Source organism: Zalophus californianus, chromosome 17 (genome assembly GCF_009762305.2).
Source record: "Zalophus californianus isolate mZalCal1 chromosome 17, mZalCal1.pri.v2, whole genome shotgun sequence".
Lineage (NCBI taxonomy): Eukaryota > Metazoa > Chordata > Mammalia > Carnivora > Otariidae > Zalophus > Zalophus californianus.
In genome coordinates, this window is record NC_045611.1 from 1,683,967 (window position 1) to 1,707,055 (window position 23,089).

At 48.2% G+C, this 23,089-nt stretch overlaps 1 protein-coding gene across 7 annotated transcripts in view; it reads right to left on the reverse strand.

Moving 5' to 3' along the window:
* Positions 1 to 23,089, reverse strand: part of LOC113936394 (BTG3 associated nuclear protein) — a 129,995-nt gene that overhangs the window by 84,246 nt on the left and 22,660 nt on the right. For all 7 annotated transcript variants that reach the window (XM_027619504.2, XM_027619506.2, XM_027619501.2 and 4 more), the window contains exons 2-4: positions 18,625 to 18,763; positions 14,439 to 14,530; positions 13,131 to 13,330 (exon numbers count right to left, since the gene is read on the reverse strand). In XM_027619504.2, coding sequence (XP_027475305.2) covers positions 13,131 to 13,330; positions 14,439 to 14,530; positions 18,625 to 18,763 — 431 coding nt within the window. The remainder of the gene's footprint in view (positions 1 to 13,130; positions 13,331 to 14,438; positions 14,531 to 18,624; positions 18,764 to 23,089) is intronic.

Genomic DNA, 23,089 nt, shown 5'->3' on the forward strand with positions numbered 1-23,089 from the left:
CGTTCTCCATCCCCACCAGCAGCACAGGAGAGGTGCAGTTTCTCCCCATCCTTGCCAACACCCGGGGGTGGTGCTGCTTCTGTGTCGCCATTCTGACCGACGTGCAGTGGCCCTCCCCGTGGTCTGGACTTACCTCAACCTGATGACTAACGATCGTGCGCTCATGTGCCATCCGTATCTCCCCCTGGGCGACGTCTCTATTCGTGTTTCCTGCCCACCTGCTGGCGGGGCTGCTTTTCTGCAGGTGAGCGCACTCTCTGTCACTGTCGGGCGTGCGCTGTGCGAGCCTCCCCAACCCGCCTGCAACCTGTCCGTCCATCGTCCCCACGGGTCTCTCGAGGAGCCTAAGTTCATCATTTTCGCCATGTCCAACTCATCACTATTTTCATGAGCCCTGCTTTCGGTATTGAGTCTAAGAGGTCTGAGCCAGGCCTTAGGTCTCAAACATTTTCTCCTACAGCTTCATCTGCAGGTCTCACAGCTTTACGCTGAAATCTGTCCTCCACAGGACATTAATTTCTGTTCCAGGGATGACGTGACCCCAGGCTCCGTCCCCTCATTCTGCCTGCAGATGTCCCAGTGCCCTGGCTCCCTGTGTTAAAAGGATGCCCTTCCCCCACTGACTGGTCTTGGCACCCCTGTCAAAGCTCAGCAGGCCAATTTCTAGGCTCTCTCTTATGTTCCACTCATCAATTTCTCTCTCCCTCCCTCATTTTTTTTTCTAAAAGGTATGTGCTCGATTAATTCTTTAGCAACCTTAAATCATTTTCTATACCCTTACCTCCATGTTTGTCGTTTTGCTTTTTAAGTCCCTATTAAATAAAAACCAAAATACTGGGGCGCCTGGGTGGCTCAGTCAGTTAAATGTCTGCCTTCAGCTCAGGTCATGATCCCAGTGTCCTGGGATCAAGCCCCGCATCGGGCTCCTTGCTCGGCGGGGAGCCTGCTTCTCCCTCTGCCCCTCTCTCTGTCTCTTATGAATAAATAAATAAAATTTTAAAAAACAAATAAATAAAAGATTTTATTTGTTTGCGAGAGAGAGAGACAGTGATAGTGAGAGAGCACACAAGCAGGGATGACAGAGGGAAGCAAACTTCCCGCTGAGCAGGGAGCCCAACGTAGGACTCCATCCCTGGACCCTGAGATCATGACCCAAGCTCAAGGCAGACGCTTGACCAACTGAGCCACCCAGGCACCCCTAAATAAATAAAATCTTAAAAAAGAAAATTAAGGAAAAGGGGAAAAACTAGACTCACAGACTGTCCTGATTATTTCAATTCTAAGATTATGCTAATTACCCAAGTTGGATACGCTTACCTCAGAATGGTATCATTCAGAAATAAAAGATACCCTGTGACATGGCCCAGTGACCTGTGACCAGGGGGCACAAGGGCCACTCGCGCTTGTGGACAGTGACTGAGTGCAAGGCCCCCAGCGGCTCCCCCAGGGGCAGTCACAGTAGGCAGTACCACCCCCAGGGCCCCATGTGGAAGGACACCCTCACTCCTTGAAATGTGAAGGGGCACCATAGTGCCCTCCCCATGCAGACTGGCTGAGAAGTCACCTGCCCAAGGCCATAGGGCCAAGTGAGACTGGAGCCCAGAGCCCTCCAGTGACATCCTAACCAAAACCAACGAAGCAACAGTTCACAACCCACTACTTTTTCAACATCAGAATTCCCTGGGGAATCTAGGGCCCCACACCCCCCCCCCCCCCCCCGCAGAGAGCCCAAGGGTTTTGTTTTTTTTTTAACCATTTCCGCAGGGATTCTGCCAGGTGCCTCTGGTTTCCAACAACAACAACAAAATCACACACACACTCAACCCTGTGTGAGAGGCACAGGTCTGCCCCGTTCGCTGTCTCCCCACAGCACTCATCTAGTCCATGGCTCACTGACTGCAGCTTAGCCTGTTAACATGGCAATCCCTTACACAGGATCTCTTTGTGCATTTACTGCCCAGGTGAATGCCAAGTACACAAGCCTGCGTGGTCAACACATGAATGAATTCAACAATAAGCCTCATGACCGAGGTCAGTCCTCTGGCTCTTGCCTCTAGATTCCTTGGTCTCAAGCTGCTGGCCCACATGCTCAAAAGAAAACAGACCAAGAATCAAGAGCCAGAACAGAAATCTAACAAGATGACACCCAAAGGACAGCCCAGGGCACTGTCATCCACTAAGGGTGACCTGGAATTCTGTGGGGGTGAGGAGCCCAGCACAAGCCATGAGGCGTGGCTGATGTTAGACCCTCAGTGAACAAGAAGCCTCAATATGATTAATCTTTTCAACCTCACAGGGCTGTTGAGGATCAAAGAACACTACGTGCTTATATGCATGACCTCATGGACAGTAATCCTCACGTACTACTTCATTCTCCTTGTCCTGAGGAGACTGGTGCTTGGAAAGGGTAAGAATGTGCCCTAGGTCTCCCCACTCACGGGTGACAGAGCCTGTATTCAAAACCAAGTGCCTTTCACGCTCTTAGCCTCTTGTGAGTCAAGACCAGAAACAATCCAATGCCAATTACTGCTACCACTTATCCTTTCAGTGTTGGGTGTTTTAATTGTTTTATTTTGATGGATTTAAAACAAAACATCTTCAGCTTTCAGCTTTCAGAGGTATCACGCAGCCATACTTATAAAGTGGCCTTCAAGGTCTCTTCAGTTTCAGGAAATTGCTTTGTGACCATGGTAGAATTACCTGTACCAGAATTTAAAACATTTACATTTCTGTCCCCTTTGCTCCTCAGTCACATTAAATGGGACTATCATTTGAGCGTATGCCAAGGGGCTCTGTTGAAATCTATGCAAAAAAAATTAACAAACCACAAAAATACAAGACCTAAAAAAAAGTCTTCTTGAAAAATGTAGGATTTTAAACTATTTTTCACCAGTTGGTGTTTTCCACGTTTTATTATAAAAGGAAAACAGAAAAGAAGCTGGTTTGGGCCAGAGAGCTTGAGGACCCACACCGTGGTCAATACAGGTGGGGACACTGGGAGGAGGCGGGGCAGGGGCGCTCGGACCAAGGCCAGCCAACACCGGACAGGACCCCGGCATGTGGCGTGCAGACAGCCCAGCGAGAAACACATGCAGACCTCGGGCAAAGAGAAGACAAAATTATATCAAGTCAGCTGGACCCAGAGTTTTCAACGGTTATCCAGAAGAGCTTGACAGATTTCAGGGGCATATAACTGGATCCTGAATGGACACGTGCACACGGAGACACACAAAACTCAGGCTGTGTCCTAACAAAGAGAACCCCCTCAACAAGGACGGCAAGAGAGTTTCATGTTTGGAGCCCAGCTCCATCCAACTGAAACAGCACACTGATTCAGGTTTGCAGCTGTTGCGAGCTCAGAGGGGAAGCGCTGCCATCAGCTAGCCCATCTGCCATGGAAATGGTGGGGCGGGGAGCGGACCTCTATCCCGCCCCAAGAATTTCAGTGCACTGGGGTTACCCCAGGAGAACACCTTTTAAGATCCCTTGCAGAATGGGGCACCCCCGGAAGGCCAGGTTTATATGAGCTGTGTGGGTGGTCCTTCCTTGTTTCCAGATCCTAGTGACCAAGAAGAAAGTCCACCAGCACTAACTGCGTTCACTCCACACTAACGTTCATCCAGGAAATACGAAGCCAACTGCCAGCAAGTCTCATTAATCATCAACAGTGACACGCCCGTGGATGTTCACTGTGCCAACATCCATGGCTGGGGTGACGCAGATACCTGTCCTCAAACCACTGCAAGATGGAGAAGAAAGGCCACAACCATGTTCTGTGCTAAAACCTCCCCTTACACGGGCAGGTGCTAAGAACACGACCATCCTAGGAGAAATGAACCTTCCAAAGACAAGTTTAAGTAACTTAAAATGCCCAAAGGAAACTCATCTGAATATTCCTTCCCCAAAGAAGTCCTAAGCGCTCAGTGATGAGAGCCCCGCTCTGGGCATCGAAGAAACGCCCCCCCGCCCCAGGCCGTTCCCAGTCTGTCATTTGTACCAAGCCAGCCTGGCGGGGACCCTGCCATCAAGGGTGAAGCAAGCCCACAACTTCACACAGCACCAGCTCATTTACAGTCCCTCCCTGCATGAGGCAGGCAGCCCAGGCAGGGCTTCTATTCACACAGTGATGCCCAGCTCTGTTTTGTGGCTGGGGGAGGAGCAGTCCCGCCAGAACATTTGAAAAATATCTGGAAACATTTCTGCCTCCGTCCCACCCACAGTGAAGTCTCACTGTACTCTATTCTGTGGACAGCTGATCCTTTTGCAAATTCGTAACTATTCATAAAGTTCAACTGTGTAAATCTGATATAATACAAATTTTCTAAAGAAAAAAATCTCAATTAACGAAAGAGAGCTAGGAAAAATCTCAAGTAATTCCACTTTCTACTTGTAAGAAAACACATTTGCAGATGCTTCTGAAACCCCACAGACATGCGTTCCCTGAACACATCCATTCTCCAGCAGCTTTCACGGCTGTCCTCCTGAAGAGCACACAGGAACCCTGAGCATCATGAAATACACCGAGTGCAGCATAACCAACTTACCAACACTGCTCACCAGTCTCAGACTTCAGTGAGAGCACAAAGGGGCGGGGGGGGGGGGGGGGGGGGGGAGGGGGCCTGGTAGCAAGGGAACAATCCTTCGTTACACAGTAAAACCAGACAACCCGAGGTCCTCAAGTCCAAGACAGAGGGGGCTAGTGTCCACCATGAACCCCTGCCCCCTCCGCACAGGGTGCCCTGGGAGCCACGATGCAGCCAGGTTCCATTCCTAGGTCCTCTTGGAAGCAAACAGAGCCCTGGACAAGTGCTCAGGCTGGGATGTAAACAGGAGAGAGGCCACGTTTTTAGAAACAGAATGCACCAGCCTGCAAATGTCAACCCACAGGGTCAAAGAATTCTTTTTTTTTTAAAGATTTTATTTATTTATTTGAGAGAGAGAGAATGAGAGATAGAGAGCACGAGAGGGAAGAGGGTCAGAGGGAGAAGCAGACTCCCTGCTGAGCAGGAAGCCCGATGCGGGACTTGATCCCAGGACTCCAGGATCATGACCTGAGCCGAAAGCAGTTGCTTAACCAACTGAGCCACCCAGGCGCTCAGGGTCAGAGAATTCTTTATCGCAGCGGCTCATGCCCCCAACAAATACACCAAGCATTCAAATGAAACCCTCACTGAAATTTTGTTTTACGGGGTTTAGTTCTATTCCCTACAGGTTAAAGTCATAAAAACCAGGATCCAAAAAAAAACACTCAGGGATAAGAATAAATTAGCATTAAAAATTTGTTTCCAAAAAAAGAAAATTATCTACAATATCTAACGAGATGAGCAAAACACAGTATAAAACCAACTCCCCCAAAATAACCAAGTGCCACAGAGAAATGGGGATAATTTAATGCAATAAGCTTCAACCACTAGCTGCTTAAGAGAGAAGATTCTGGAGCAGACAGGCTCTGGAGGGGTGGGGTTCTAAGCCTGCACCGTCCCAGAGGAGGCGTGCTGTACAGTAACAAAACCCTCTAAATGCACGCTAACCCTAAATCAGAAGAGCGCGTGAGCTGGGAATGCATATTCTTGCTGCTGCTTCACAAGGAGCTACAGAAATGACCACCACGGAAAAACTGAACGACAGTGGGGACCCCGGGTGGAGCAGGTGCTCTGTCACTGCGCGGGGGAGCATGGGGCTGCAGGTGACTCCACAGTGGGGACACACAACACCCAGACCCTGGTCTCTACAGCCATTCCAACAAAGGAGCATAATGACGGACTCTAGCACTGGTGCAGGGAGCATCCTACAGAGAGGGGGTGTCTGAGTGTCTAAGGACAAAGGAGCCACCTGAGAGCACTCCCAGTGGCCAAAGCTGGAACATCTGAGCAACAAAATAAAGGGGTATTGGATTCTAACCCAAAGTATAAAATAAATATCTACGAGTCCACACTGATATAAGTAAGTGGTTGACTAAATCAATAACGGGGGAAGAAACAAGTCTCCCGTGCAGGAGAATAACAATATATCCAGGAGGTGGAGCATGACTCCCCACTCTTTGAGTCGGAGCTGAGCTCAGTGAGGTCCTTCCCAAGAGCACAGGATGGGAGGGGGCAGGGGGTGGAACTCGCCAGTGGAGCAATCTGACAATCTAACCTCAGCCCAGTGACCCAAGGCAACACCACAGAGAGAAGTCCAGCGACGGTACATACCCTTGATAAGATGGAACGAAAGTGGCACTTCACCTCTGCGGTCTGCCTCTTGAAATCCCACAACCCCAGTCTAATCACGAGAAAAGCATCAGACAAATCTCAACTGAGGGACACGTGACCAGCACTCCTCAAAAACTTATAAAAACAAGGAAGTCTGTGAGACTGTCACAGACAGGAGGAGCCCAAGGAGACATAGCAACTCAATGTCCTGTGGGCCTACAGACAACACAAGGACACTATGAAAAGTATCATACTAGTAAATTCCAGAATTTAGATTAAAAAAAAAATCCCTCAAGAGTACAAATTAACACTGACTCAAGATGTTCCACATTTATTAAAGAAATTGAATTCATAATCCACTGGCAAATCAGATCAAATATTTAGGGGAAAAAAATGAAACTATTCCTATAGAAACATTTTCAGGAGCGCCCAGGTGGTTCAGCCAGTTGAGCGTCTGACTCTTGGTTTTGGCTCAAGTCGTGATCTCAGGGTCATGAGATCGAGCCCCTTGTCGGGCTCCTCACTGGGCACGGCGCCTGCTTGGGATTCTCTCTCTTTCCCTCTCCCTCTACCCCTCCCACCACCGATGGCAACAAAGACAGTTCGAGAAAGAAAACAACAGACTAACATCCCCTATGAAGAGAGATGCAAAAACCCTTAACCACATACTAGCAAATCAATCCAAAAATACGTAAAAAGGGTAGTAACATTATGATCATTAGGCTTATTATGAAAGAAATGCAGCGTAACTCACTGTAACAACACAATCAAGAAAAACCGCATGATAGTCTCAAGGAGATACATAAAGAGCACGTGAAAATTCAATGCCCGCTCATAATTTAAAAATCCCATGAAATCGGGAATAGGATTTCTTCAACCCGATAAAGAGCAAAAGATTTAGAGCTAACACCACACTTAACAGTAAAAGACTGGATGCTTTCACTCAGAGATCAGAAATAAGGTAAAAATACAAAAAGTCACCCTAAAATGGGAAAGCCTAGCCACCAAAGTAAGAAATGGTAGAGAAATATGTTGAGAAATAAAACACTGTTTATGTAAAAAAAAATAATAATAATACGACTACATACACTTCACTTTCTTTTAAATTCTACACAAAAGCTACTAAAACAAACAAAACTAAAACAAATGAAATTAGAAATGATGCAGGATAAAGGTCAGTAAACAAAAACTGACTGTACGTCTACACACTACCAGTGAATAACTGGAAATTAGAATTTAAAACACAATACCATTAATAATAGCATCTAAAAATATGGCATACTTAGAGAAAAATTTAACAAAATAGGAGAAAGAGCTACACACTGAAACCTAGAAATTAAAGACCTGCGTAAGGCAGAAGACTCCATGGTGTTAAGATGGTAACTCTGTCCAAATGGATGCACAGATCCCAACCAATGAGTTACAAGAGTTACTCCAACACTAGACAAGTACTCCAGATTATTAGAATGGGAATGACCTATGCAAACATCTGGCTATATGTTTATTATCCTCTTTGGTTATCAGACTGTATGTGAGTCATCAGATTATGTTCATGATTCCCCAAATCGTATGTGCATAAGCTGCAGGCTTTCCTCGGCTAGTATTCAGCCACGTACAGGGTATCATGATTAGGTCACTAAAAGTGGGCAGCTGGGCAAGGTAGTGTAGATCAGTCACGAAGAGAAATCCTACGTCTACAAAAGTAAGCGGAAACATCAAAAACTCAAAATCTGTACATGAGTCCGTCATGGCTGAGACCAAACCATTTCTTCATGACTCAAACAGTCCTATCTGGAATTTGTCACATTCCAAAGCCTACAAAATGCTACACTCCTGACTGAAAAGGTCAGTGGCCCCCAGTGAGCGGCTCTGAACACTGACCAGCGCCAGCCACCACCGCTAGCGTTCCAAGGCCAGAGAGATGCTCAGAAGGCATCCTCTCTCTACCCAGAAGCCACAGGGCTCAAAGAACAGCCTTTCCACAAATATCCATCAACCTTTAAAACAAAAGGCCCTGTGGGAAATAAAACAAAGATTCTGCGACCGTAGTAGAGGGAATTTAAATAATTTGTTGATCAAATATTTCAGCTCTCTGTGGGTAAATAATCAGCTTACGGGAAACTAAAACAATTTTCCTCCTCCGTATGTCTTGTATGACAGCTCTCTGAAGGAAAAGATGATTTTGAAAAGAAATCACTTTTTATGTCTGAGTATTTTAAAGAGGCCACTGATTTACCACAATTGTTTTAAAATTGTAGAAACACTAAAAACTCTAAAAAAAAAAAAAACTTTTAAGCTTTTAAAAATAAAAATCTGTTGTAGGGCAATTATACCTCAGTAAAAATAAACCATTTGTGCATAGAAAAATAAAAACATACTGCTTTTAAAAGTAAGAAACACAAGCATTTTTTTAATTAGTACATCCTGTTAATAAAAACAAACATGGAACACCCGGGTCTGAGTTGCTCTCTGACTCACCCAGGAGTCCGGCCCTATAAGACCCCGCTGCACGGGGCGCCTGGGTGGCTCAGTTGCTTAAGCGTCTGCCTTCAGCTCAGGTCATGATTTCGGGGTCCTAGAATCAAGTCCCGCATCGGGCTCCTTGCTCGGTGGGGAGTGTACTTCTCCCTCTGTGCTCTCCATCTCTCTCTCTCTGTCTCTAATAAATAAAATCTTAAAAAATAAGTAAATAAATAAAGACCCCGCCGCACAAGCAGGTCCTCTGTCCCCTGATCTGGGCACTGCTCTGCTCGGGTGCAGTCCAGCCTTCCAGAGGCCATCCACGAGGGCAGCGCCACGCTCAGCCGTGTCCTGCTCACTGGGCCCTCTTCAAAGAGCTCTGTGTCTAGCTTCAAAGAAGTGCCAGAGAGGAATTTCTACACTGATCTATGTAAGTGTCCCTGTCCGTACACCCAATCCCTCCCATCCGAGTTATACAACGGAGGCCCCTGGGAGGACGAGCCTGCGGTACAGGGACTGCCGCGGCTCATCACGGAGGGCCCCAGCCGCCTGCCACTTCCACCACTCGCGGGAAAGCAGCTTCAGAGGTAAAGCCTCCAGCTGCTACACCCAGAATCAAAATTAAGCAAAATCCGAATTTACGGTGCACTTTCAAGGAAGAAAAGCACCTACCTGCAGCAATTCCAGTCCGTTTTCCTTTTCCCCAAGGAGAACACCATCATGGGATGAAACCCCTCCAAAGACCCTCGCAAACATTTTTATCACAATGATTAAGCGTTAGCACCACAGGTAAAGATTTTCTTTCTTCCACTGCTTTCTCTTGAATTTATTTAGAAAATCTCATTCAGGTGTAGAATCTGAAAAATCTGGGTGCTAAATGCCAGCTGAGGTTGGCAGCCTTCTGCTGCCTTCCGCGCTCCAGGCAGTACACAGAACAAGTAAAGAACCGTCAGAGCTAAGAGCGTGAGCTAATCTGGGCTAGCTGTTATTAGAAATAACCAACAGGTGAGCGAGTCTCAGAGCGCAGAGGGACTGAGCTCTGCTCCGCGGGTTCGGGGCTGGCTCTGGGCCACAGGCAGCCCCTCCAAATGCAAGGGCGAGTGGTTTCAGGGGATGGCTTCTCACCCACCACCCAGAATCCTCATTAACTGAAAAGACCTTTACAGTGCCTCCGTCTGTCTGGCCCAGTTACACTCAGACCCCCCCCCCCACCACAAAATCATCCACCACAAATGCAAATGGGCCTAAGGAATCTTAAGTTCTTCTCAAAACCATATGGTTTGCATGTAAAATAATCCAGAACTTATGTACTTCTAACTTTTATCTTAAATACCTGAGGCCCAAAATAAATAATTGGTAAAAGTACTTTGTTACTCAGAATGTGAACCAATTTTTGTTTTGGAGACTTTCCCTTTTCTATGTTCCACTCACTGCCCACACTACATGCATAAAATTTTCAATTACTTATGTGTTTACAAATTAGTAACTTTCTAATTAAACCATACATTTTTTTCACTGATATACTGGGATTAAATTCTTATCTTTTACTTCTCCCTAGAATTTCGTGTTAGTGGTTTTCAGCTGTTGTCTTATTTCTTTAAAAATCATTTGTATAGGGGCACCTGGGTGGCTCAGTTGATTAAGCGACTGCCTTCGGCTCAGGTCATGTTCCCAGGGTCCTGGGATCGAGCCCCACGTCGGGCTCCCTGCTCAGCAGGGAACCTGCTTCTCCCTCTCCCTCTGCCTCTCCCCCTGCTTGTGCTCTGTCTCTAATAAATAAATAAAATCTTTAAAAAGAAAAAATCATTTGTATACATACTACTTAAAACCATGCCTAGGAGAGAATAGAGAAAGGACCGTCCGTTTTATTACTCTTTCATCAGTTTCTCTATGTAATGTAATGGTTTTATCAACAATATTAACAAACTTTGTGCCGAGACACTGTAAATGCATTCTTGTAATGGTTTGATTTTACATCACCAGTACAATTCTTTAAAGCTAGATAACCTAACCAATTTGGATGGACTAGGTTATACATGAGTCAATATCAGAAAACTTTCCTTTCACTCTACCACTTATTAATACACATGCAGGAAACCATAGCAGGTCTAAATCATAGCTGGCAGCAGGGAGCATGGCAGGATTTTTGCCCAGGAAGTGCTGATGGGGTCTCCCCACTAGGCCTGCAATCCCAAAAATGCTGAAGCCCCTCCATCATGAGACAACCCAAAACCCGGAGGAACATGGCACACCAGTCTGGGGGCACAAGTCCAGAAGAAGCAGAGCCACCCTCCCCCCACCCGCCAGCTTCATTGTTAAAACTGTGGGAGATGCCAACGGAGCCCTAAGGCAGGCCTAGGTCACCCTCAGCTTGTCCTGGTTTTGGAGATGAGGACAGTTAATACAACTATGTGACCCGGCCCAGGTCATCCCGCGGCTTCAGACCATGGCAGCCTGTGCCATGCAGAGGCCTGTGCTCCCAAGAATACGCCCTGCTCTGGACATAGAAGGAATCCCGAAACAAGCTGCTCACAAGGTGCACTCCTCAGACCTCCAACTTGTGCAGCTGACCCCACCGGGACCGTCACAAGTAATCAACGGTAGGATCCGAATGGATATTCCCCCAACTCACAAAGGTCAGCTCTTCCAAACACAGGCAAGAAAGTGACAAACTGAGGAGGACCATCCTCCGCACAGGAGTTGGAAGCGGCATGTCCTTTTTCTTCTTACTCCTCAGAGCAGCAGTTCCCAATGGAGACTCTGGGGGGTGGCGGTGGGCAGGAGGGCTTTGGAATCCGGTGGAATACACTGGGTCATCATACTCACGAGACACCACTGGGATTCAGGGCATAGGGCCAAGAAGACGGAGACATCTTCAGTATCTGAGACGGTCTCAACTAACAAAAAGTCTTGCTGCGCAAACTTCAAATGTCCCAGGCACTCGCTCGTATGAGGAAAAACATGATTCTAACACAACTTTCTGAGCCTAAAATCTTACTCTGCTCTATGTTTATACACAAAATATTTTTGGATAGTTTAACAAATCTCCCAGGAATTCAACTACTGTTCAAGTCTAGAAAAAATTACATTTTGCTTTCCTTGAAACTACACCAAGAATCGCTCACCATTTGGTAAGACGCCGTGACGACTGGCATCTGGGTTCCCGGTGTGTGTGGACTAGTGCGACAGCCCCTCCCAGTCGCCAGGACTCGACAGAAGAGGTTTGGGCATCCGGCCTGCTCACTGCCTCCTTGTGTATTTCACCAGCCACTTACAAGCCCAAGCACACGTCATTTTATTATACCTTCTACCCTTTTATTTCTCCTCACATTACAACTAACATTATACTCATTTTTCCAAGATAAACTGTATTTTCTCAACGTTACATTATAGGACAAGTAGGCATCACAGAAAAAGGGTTCTGAACCAAAGGCGCCGGGTTCTGTTGGGGTGAGTGCCCCTGCCTGCAGAGCACGTGCTCAGCCACGGTCGGCTGGGAGAAAAGACAGGCCAGCTCTCTCAGGACACATACAAACACAGGGCCAGAGGCCTGTCTCAGAGCAACAGCACGGACTGTGCCCCCTCACTACCCACTCAGGGACAGAGGTCAGGTGTGAAGGCCACACAGCAGGGGTCATCCACAGCATCGCACACAAACCAGGAGAGGGGGCAATCTTCAAAGGGAAGCACCCCCAAACCACACCAGGGGCCCCTCCGCAGTCCCACACTCCCTGGCAAGTCCACCAAGCCGTTCCGTGCTCCTGCCTCGGGGCACATGGACAGGGCAGAGCCGAGCAGACACTGGCAGCAAGGCCCCCAGCAAACATACTCCACGCTCTCATCAACTGTGAAGACAAATCCTGCCACCACCACAGACTGGACATCTTTGGAGCCAGCTATGGGAAAAGACAAAGATGGCAAAGACTGATGGACACGGGTGCCCCGAGCCTGAGCTTCAGCTCATCTCAGGAGCTCCAGCGTCTCACAGGGCACCAAGGACGAACACACATGAACAGGCCAAACACTGTGAAACACCTGCCCCATCTAAGTAAATCCTTTATCAAGTTTCAACTCACACAGTATATAGACTACAACACACTTCACTAACATTAGACTCTAAACATTAAAAAAAAAAAAGGCACAGTAAAAACTACTGATATGAAGGGAAAATCTGGGACACTCAAGTAAAATGGAGAAACCCTACCTATGTGCCCACGGGCCAGACAGAACCGAGAAAAAGGAAAGAAATGCACATCTTCGAAGACCTGATGGCTCTGTTCCAGAGAAAAGATGTGCCAGTATGGCTTCTGTCCGACAGAAACCACAGGGATGACTTCAAGGCGCTCGGGCTGGGCGTCGTCACGTGTGAGGTCTGTGGCTAACTAAACTAGAGCCACCGAGCTGTGTGCAGGGCGACTCGGGCAGCCAGGCCAGGAGCCTGGGGAACAGGCGGCCCACCCTGCACTGGGTTCTTACCATCGCACTTTGTTGCACGTCTGGGTCGCGCCGAGAGGGGAGCCTGCCACCATGGGGACTTGGATGGGGCTGTGCTGCTTGTTGGTGACCAGGTCCAGTTTTTCTTCTAACGATTTGCAAGTAGCCTCCAGAGCCTGCAGCTTGGCTTCAATGCTATCCAACCGTAAGCAGATTGTCTGGTTAATGGAGTACAGGAATGACTGCAAGTGGAAAAAAGAAACAGCTCAGAAAGGTTGCTGTGACTGCAGGGGACAGCTGTAAGGACCCCGCTCACGATTCCCTAATTCCAACTGTGTCTACTCCAACAGAACAGTCCCTGCACCTGGGCTCCTTTGTTTCTGCTGGAAGCATGTGCGGAGACCAGACTGCACCACGCTGTCCCCGCGTGTGAGCCCAGTCCGTACCAGAACACACTGCACTAGTGTGCAGGGTGCTGCTCCGGGCACCAGTCAGGCACACACACAAGCAGGCCAGTCTGTCCAGCTGGGGAGGCAGCACACCCGGGAAGCACAGCCAAGGGCTTGTGCACGGCAAGACTGCCACCCAGTGGCCAGCAGGGCGCCTCCGGCTGCAGCAGTGCGCGTTCATGTCTCCAGCACCCACCACCTTCCCCTGCAACGAGCCCACCCTGGGCCAGGAGCGCCCCTTGTTTCCCGCAACCATCCCCTGGGGCCCGAGCCACCACGGCACACCCGCACCTGTGCCCATGAGCTCCCGCGCTGGTTCCCACAGCCAGCCCGCGGCCCAGGCAATGCTTAGCAACAGGGAATTTGCTTGTCCTCTCCTCTCCCGCCCTCGAGTTCGGGGGTGGAGCAGAGCGGGCACAGGGTGCAGGGACCAGGGCACAGGGAGCGTGGCTGCGCGGTGCACGTGTAGCCCACTGAGCTTCTCAAGAATCGACAGGCTTGTCTAACAGCCGGCCCGCTGCGTGGGGCAGCCACGCAGTGATCACAGCGGCCCCGCCCCGACAAGACTCCTCACCACGCAGCTGCCAGGTACAGGGAAGGCCGCCTCCGCCTCCTCCTCGAGGGCCGGACTGGAAGGCAGTGCGCGAGGGACCAGCAGCAGCACACAGTGGAAAGGGCGGAGAGCCCGGCTCTGGGCTCCCAGGTCCGCGCACACGCAGCGGGCCTGCAGAAGCCGCACACCCTGGGTCACCGCAGAGATCCGACCACAGGGAGCAGCGAGTGAGGCCGCGTGGGGAGCCCCTCCCAGGCAGGGGGGGCCACTCTCCGTGGGGCCCGGGGGGCGGTGCAGGGGTGTGGGCAGCCCCGGCAGGAATGGCAGGAAGTGCAGGGAGGCGCTCACCTTGATGGAGGGGTCCTGGCAGTTGATCTCCAGGCGCTGGCGCTTCAGGGCCGGCTCGTCGTCATCCGCCACCACATGGTTCTCCAGCACGACTGCAAACCGATGCAGACACAGCAGGCATGAGCGCAGTGGCCGCTCTCGCGTCGTAGCTCTCGCAAACCCAATACCCCGCACATGGGAGCCGCACACCACCCCCCGAGGGCTCGGTGCAGCTCCCGCACCTGACTTCCAGATTCACAAAATCCAAGACCAGTAAAGATTTCTCTCCAGGTTAAAGGCCTGTCGGTTGGCTACCTCATTTGGAAATCAAAGCCCTGTGTGCATATGCCGCCTTCCTATGCGCAGACAAGACACGGGCACACGGAGGGCCTCCCCGCCCATGGTGGTTCTGCACGCAGCACCTGCCCAGTGCCTGCTGCCCGGCACCTGTGCAGGGGCCCAGCGGCTCCGCCCACGGTCGGCACCCACCCCCTTTCCTCCATCCCAAGTGCACTACAAACACAACACTAAAGAGAAACAAACACCAGAACCATCCACAATCACAATCCTGAGGTACACTCCTCTCCATCCCTGAGCCTTGGCCCCAGGCCTAATCAACCTCGAAACATCTTGCAATGGTACAGAGTTTCAGATTCAGCATTTGTCTTCACGTCATACCATGAAGACCTTTCCATTTCACTGCAGGATTTTCCCTTGTCCTCTCCGTGCCCGGAGTCACCAGCATTCCCTGCCCAGTGTATTTCTCCCCCTCCTTCCTACACGGCCGCACGTGGATGCAGACATATTACAGAGATGCCTTCCTGCTCCGTGGCTCCACCTTACCTTCTAATGGGAAAGCAGGTTGGGAATCTATTCTACAGAACGGGTACTAGTATGTGAGAACACATGGGTGTACGTGTAGAACACAAACAGTACAATGGTGTGTGTTTGTGTGCACACAGAAGCACGTCTGCCGCAGCCCTGGTGAGAATAAACGTGAGTGCACACACACTTTGGGGTATCACCCGTCCACCTTTCAAGTGCACCCCACACTCCAGTCAAGCAGGACAGACTCGCTGTGACAGGCATCCTCGTCTGCCTTGTTCAGTGTTGTCTGACCACGTCCCCGATCCTCTCCCCAACCCTCCCAGAACCACGGCCACCACCCAACCACCTCCACTCAGGGCAGCTGAGCCGCCTTCCCTGCAGTCCCACGCAGCGCTGGAACTCAAACCAGCTCCCAGTGTGATACCAGCCGGGGCACAGTGCCTATGCCCAGAGCAGAGACCTCCCCTGCCCCTTTCACACAAAGCTGTCCACACGTGTGGACAAAGCACATCCTGCGGGCCTATGATTCCTCATCTGCTAAGGGAGGGCTGGGGGGAAGCTAGGTGCCCTGCCCCCACCTCCATCAAAGCAAGCCACTTTGACAAGGAGTATAGACTGAGGTTCCAAATCACGTCTCGATTTTTTAAGTTGTCAATGCCTTTAAGCCTGTACATACCAGATGATTCATCAAGAAACCAAAATTTAATGATAAATAGTCCTATGGCTCAAACACAAACCTTTTGTGAGTCCTAGGCAAGAGCTGTAAACTGATTTCCTAGAGGTAAATTATCCAAAGCTGTACCTTGCAGAAACCAGCCAAGGGCCAACAATAACAAGAAGCATCCTGCTTACCAAAGGGCTTCGCATCGTGCCCTGTAGATCCTGTGCAGCAGGATTGCCTCAACCACCTCCACAGAAATGTGTGGGAATGAATTCTCATTTAATTAAGTAAAAAAAGGAAAAATCCATGCCTACAAGTGTTTGTGATTAGCAAAACACAGGTTCTCAAAACCTCAGTCTATTTACTCCTACTGGAAACTGTTGAATTGTACCAGGACCAGAAGACAGAGAGAGCCTGGCAATCATTATTCTAATCCTTTTCATTTGCTGCATAGGAAGCAAGTCCAGTGAGGTTAAGTGACTTGTCCAGGGCCACACAGCTCGTTCCCATAACTGGGAGAAGACGCCCCGCGGCAGCGAGAACTACCTCCAGGCTTTAAGCAAAGGGCAGCAAAGCAGCCACATAGAAGGAGGTGCACCCACAGCCAACGACAGAGGTGAACCCACCAACGCTCCAGCAACGAGTGGCTCTGGGCCGGGCAGCTGTCCTTTGTTACATTTGCATAAGTTGCCTGCATTGCTTTGGATAATTTTGCACATGTTACTTTTAGAATTAGATAAAAGAGCTCAATGTTCATGTTAAAGCCATGACAATCAACTGGAAGGCCAGGCCTGATGAAGGCTGCCGTCTATGTCCATGCCAGATGGCTTAAGGCAGTACAGCCACATGGGGAGGACATGCAGATGCCGAGAGACCTAAACGTCAGAAAAAAGTAGAAGGATGCCCAATAAGCCAATAAGCAGTTCTCCTGCTAGGATCATGAGACATTTTCATTTCTTCCACTTGCTTAACTACTTCTAAATTTTACAAAGTCCGTATCTTAGAGATGAAGGAAAAATCATCTCAATCTCAGGGCCACTCTGGAGGCACACACGTGTGTGCACCATGGGATGTGCTGGGTGTGTGTGGGTCCTTCTGGACCAGAGATCGGAAGCTGACTGTCTACAAAGGCCTCAGAGAGCACTGCACAAACTATAGTTCCCGGTTATTTCAGGAAGGGAGACTGGAAGAACCAAGGTTAGAAACGGTTTCTCTAAGCCTTCTTTGAACGATAATCTACAGAGAAACAATTTATTTGGGAAGTAAACTATCTAGAACTTTAATTGTTCTAAAAAGGTTTAAAATTTATGTAACTGGAACATTTTTCTTTTATAACATCGCAGTGTATTTTCTAAATGGTCATTCACCTACCAAAATATGAAGTTATTTTTTAAAATTTTATGGACAGTGATAGTGTTTCTGTTTTTGTTTGTTTGTTTGTTTGTTTTTTAGCTCAGTGGCATCTAAGATGTGGTGCTAATGAGGCCAAGGGTGCAAGTTCTCCCCTAAACACAGTGGCCAGCTTCCACAGAGAAGACTCTGGTCACACAGCTCCACCCACGGGTCCTAACTTTGCTCAGTGACTTGACAGGCTCTTGATCTCACCAGCCGATAGGTGACGGTGGTTCTTATAAACAAATTGAGGCAGAATAACAGAAAAAGCACAGCATCCCGAAAGGAGTGCCTCCATTTCCTTGTGACCTGTCATTTAACTCTAAAATCATTTATACTGCTCTCCCTCCCAGACCATAACTAAGTTCTCAATGAAGTTTTTTCAATTAACGTATCAGATAGATCATAAAAGACAGACATCATTGTACTTTCTTATGAGATTTCTGAAAATTCTCTTCTCTGTAGGGGAAAAAAAAAAAAAGTCAGCATTTCAATTCTACTATTCCAAAAATAATAACCAGACAACTAAAACACTCAGTGATTTTGTTGTGTGCAGTTCTCACTTCAAACTTTGAAAAAGAAAAGGAAAAGAAATTTATGAAGAAATCTTCTAAAATAAATGTGTAAAGAAAGCTTTTTCATAGATGAAATTCCTAAAACTTAGGGTTTCTTTTATAATCTTCTCAAAACAAAGTTTCAGAGTAGATATGTGCTTTTAGCATCATTAAGAAAAATTACCCACCTTAACAGAAGTACAGAAAAAAAAGTTCTCACAGTCAATGAAAAAATAACTTCATAAACATTTCTGGGAAATCTGCCAGTGCCTTATCAAAATTTTGAACATACACAGCACAATTCTACTTCTAGGAACTTACCCTACAGAAATATTTGCCAAGAGATCCAAGCAAGGCTCTTTATTGCAGGGTATACATAAAAGGAAAGCCATGCAAACAAAGTAAATGCCATCCACAGGGAAGAGGTCCATTGAGTCAGGGTATCCGAGGCGGACTGGTACCCACCAACAAAGCAAGCAACTGCAGTAACGAACTTTAAAAAGAGGAGGTTGTGAGGATGAAAGTGGTGGAGCCCCGTGTGTCACAGGACCGCCGCGGGTGGGGAAGGAAGGGGAGAGCAGAGGCTGTGGGTGCCGGGTGGCTGCCCTTGGGATGGACGGAGGCAGGGCTAAGGTTTCCACTCTCCACGATTAGCACACGCATCACCTTTTCTCTTGCTTTACTCTTTAAAGGAAATAGAATTTCTGCAAGTGCTTCTGGATTTCTGAAGAAGAGAGACTAAGAATCCACGTACTGTCCCACAGCGCCATACCTGGGTGACCAGGACTCAGGTCTTCCACGGCAATCTGCACCACATCCGCCAGGTCCTGTTCTGACATCATCCAGAGGGAGAGGAGAGCGGCCGGGGAGTGGGCAGGAACCAAATTCACGCAGGACTGGGTTTCTGCCACCTACAAAACCGAGACAGACAGGGACAGGGAGATCACAATCGTGACCTGTGACATGAGGCTAACTACTAACCGTGTGTCCCAGAGCACGGCAGCAGCTGTGCACTGTTTAATGGAGGGTTCTCCTCGCTTCAGACCACCGAATGGTAGTGTTCTCTGAGAAGTGAGAAGCAGTTCACAAACACCGCTCATGGCCTCCGTCCTTAACCAGCAGACCGGCCCCTACCTGACAGCCTCCCGTTTCCTTGGTCCACCTCCAAAGTCATGATGGCCTATGATGGCCTGACCGTGCCATCCCCAAACCAGGAGTCTCAGCGGTCCCCAACCTCCTCCCCACCACGGAACTACGCTGCCCTCCTGCTAAATGCACCACACTCTGGAGAACTACTGGAGATAATTCTGCCCCACCTCCTGGATTTTCCCTGAATGGGCCCTTCTGCCCTGAGCCTGTTTCCACATTCCCTTTATGCCACACAAACCACCCGCCCACTAAGCGCCTCTGTTTTGCTGTCCTCTGGCTTCCAGAGAAGACCCAAACCACAGCACCACCCCGCTACCATGGCCCCGGGAGCGCTGCCCTGTCCCCCATGTGCCCTCTGGGGCAGGGGTTTGAGTTGTCATCCGTGAACCAAAAACCACCTCTGACAGTCAGTTCCTTCCTTCTTGCTCCTGAAACACTCTGATTAGGCCAAGAAGGACCTTCTCCTCCAGAACAAAAATGAGGTCATGTGATGCCAGATACGGTCTATCAACACACCGGATCAAACCACACTACTTAAAAATGGGCTGTCCTGGAGAATGCTGGAATCAGTGTCATCATCACGTTTTAACATATCACACTTTTATGTTTCAGTTATTTGCAAATAAATGTTTTTAAAATAAATTATTTCTTGCTCTTCCCCCAACTAGACTACATGCTCTTTGAGGGCAGGAAGCAAGCCCTCAACTCTCTGGTACGGTTCCTGTCACCAGAAAGTCTCACAGTCCCGAGTCACCGCTCCCATGTGGCAGGAGGAGTCCAATCAAAATTGTCAGATCACCTGGTTTCAACTAGGGGTCTAATGACATCTCCTTTTAATGAGTAAGTTCCAAGAGGCATACGGTTAAATGTGCAGATGTCACACATGCCCTTCTAGCCTATAAACAACGTGGTTCCTCTTCTTTTTCATCCAGAGTTAAATTCTACAGAACTTCTTGGAGACAAATTTACAAAAGGAGGAACCAAGCTCCTGTCTTAAATCGTCCTTCAGAGAGTATGGGCAACATTTTTACATAAACGCATGATCAAATATAAGATCACAAAGGCATTTTTATTCCTGTTGACACACCTGACACAACACCGAATGAGGTGCCCAAGCACCAACTGTCCCTAACAAAGGGGACACTGATGACACGCTATGGGCGGGGAGGAGGCCTCGCAGGCACCACGACAGAACCTGCTATAGGAGTCCCACTGGGGAAAGATGGTGATGACAAAGGTTTTTGATCTCTGCCTGTCTCCCCATAAAAACACGTGACCAGCTAGGATAGCACGACCAACATCCAAGTCAACGTCCGTAACAAGACTGAGTGATGAGGTGTTCCTGATGAACCCCAAAATACCAGCACGTGGGGACAAAGCACTGACAGCGACAAGGTCACCATGGTGGAAGCAGGTCCGAGGCAGGAAGCGGAGAGAAGCAGCACTGCAACCAGGACCAAGCACCGTCCAACGGCAGAGAACTGAGCTGGGCTTGCAGGAGCGTCCAGAAGACCTGGAACAGTCCAGGCCCCAGGAACTCTCAGAGCTAACTATCCAAAGCTCCCTTCTAGGCCAAATACACTAAAAAGAAATGACTGGGAATACAATACCCAATGTATAGGACAGGAAGATAGAGACAGAGGAAAATGAAAGTCTGATTAAAGGTGGGAGACAAAGGGGCGTCTGGCTAGCTCAGTTGGCAGAACATGAGACTCCTGATCTCGGTGTTGTGAGTTCAAGCCCCATGTGGGGCACAGAGCGTACTTTAAAAAAAAAAAAAAAAAAAAAAGTGGGGGAGAAAAACAGAGCCAGGAGAGCTCAGAAAATAAACTGCTGCATCTTTTAAAACTTTCTAAAATCAATAGAATACAGAGCCCTAGAACACTGAAATTAGAAAAAACTATTCTAAATCATGCCTCCCTTCTAAATATTCAGGAAAATTAATTTCACATGAAAGTGAACAAGAGAAAATACTGAAGTCCAATCTTGTGCAAAGGTAATATATTTTAAAAAGAGAATAAGGAGGAAAAGAACGCCACCACAGACCTTGACAGTGTGCTTGAAGACACGCCCTTAAAGGAGATGAAAACCTGACCCTGAAGTCCACGAAGGACGCGGTTTAGGGGGAACCCTAAGCCAGCATCACAAAGTGCAGGCGTGCAGTGACAGAACTCAGGAGAGATCAGAGATGAACGAAACTAGGAACCCAGGAGCAGCAAACACAGGAAACTGCACCTAAGAAATGAAATGAGAAAAGGAGGAAAATTTTAAGAATGAGAAAGAGATGAAGGAAGAGCTCAAGAAAGAGGAGGACAGACGGGCAGAGGCGGCCCCGCGGAAGTGGAGAGGGAGGCTCCGGAGAGGAAAACCACGGCAAAGCCCAAGGAAATGGAGCGCCCAGAAGTGTGAGCCAGGACAACTCTCCAGAAAGGAGAAAGTCTGAAACTACTTACGAAAAAGACACCACAGCACAAACCTAGAGAGGGGGGCAGAAAACGGACACCTAATCCCAAGACACGTTCTAATAAAAACACTATTGAAAGAGAAAAGAGAAATTCCTTTACACATCCAGGCAAAAAGACCAGGTGACTCAAAATGGGGAAGAAATAGATGATCAAACTACAACAGAAACAAACAGATTAACATATCTAAGACACTCAAAGGAACGTGAGCCAAGAATTTTATGTCCAGACAAAATGACTTTCAAGTGTAAAGGCAGCAAACATTTATCAACATCTAGTACACAGGAGAATACTCCCATAAGCCCTTCCTGAAAAAAACTGCTAAAAAACAAACTTTAGAAAAACAAAATCACTTGAGACAACGTAAGAACTGGCTAGTGGTGAGCATTCTAGATTTACAAGCAGAACTAAGTGAAGAATATAAAGGAAAAGAACCGCACACAATGGCTATATGTTCTTTGATAGACATAGAATTTACCTTAAAATGGGGAGAAAAATTGGAAGAATGTATACAAAACAAATGTCAACAATCGTCTGTGATCAGGTTGACTGGTAGCTTGGAATTCCCTTCTGAGCATGTTCTGTGTGCAGATGAGGACTTCCATATCATTCGTGTCGTTGAAGACCAGGAGAGGGCCCAGAGGTCAGATAAACACCCTGGGGCTGTGGATGGGCTTGCAAGGGAGAACCCGAGGGTGCCGTGTGTCTGTATACACACTCTGTCTCCACCAGAAAGGCGAAGAAACGGTGGTCAATCCATTAGCGACGTGCGTCCCTAGAGCCCACACTGTGATGCTGAAATAACACTTTCCACGAAAAGAAACCAGGGCTTCCCGGAGACACTGCCGCCTCCAGAACTGAGACAAGGAGTATGCAGAAGGATCCGAGAGCAGCTTGCCATTCCAGAGGGAAGGAAACCGTGACAGACATCAGGGTTGAATCAAATGGACTCACGGCCAACAGGAAGAAGCTCCTCCCGGCCAAAGACAGAAAAAAACTGACCATCAACAAGGATAACTATGTCAATGGACTTAAAATATTAAGTTCAAGACGTCATGATACCAACAACAAAAAAGGTGACCTCTGGAGGCACTAAGTCTTTAATTTTTAAAAAAAATGGTAATAAAAAGAAAGACTAGAACACTTATCCTGCCTTTCTACATAAAATGTACGCCGAAAAAACAGTCCCACGATAAGAAGTATCTCTGTATGGAAGTACTACCTCAAAGAAATGAAGAAGGAATGACTTTGCAATCCTGATGAATTAAGAATGTAGTGCTTGAGCTGCTAACATCACAAAGAAACCAAACACGATTCTCCTTGTTTTTGTTTTTAAGATTTTATTTATTTATTTGACAGAGAGAGACACAGCGAGAGAGGGAACACAAGCAGGGAGAGTGGGAGAGGGAGAAGCAGGCTTCCCGTCGAGCAGGGAGCCTGACGTGGGGCTCGATCCCAGGACCCTGGGATCAAGACCTGAGCCGAAGTCAGACGCTTAGTGACTGAGCCACTCAGGCTCCCCTTGATTCCCCTTGTTTAATGAGGATCACACCACCACCCAGGAGGTCGGCTTGCTGCCACCAAACAGTGCCAAACACACAAAGCTATCTCCGGAATTCTACTGCT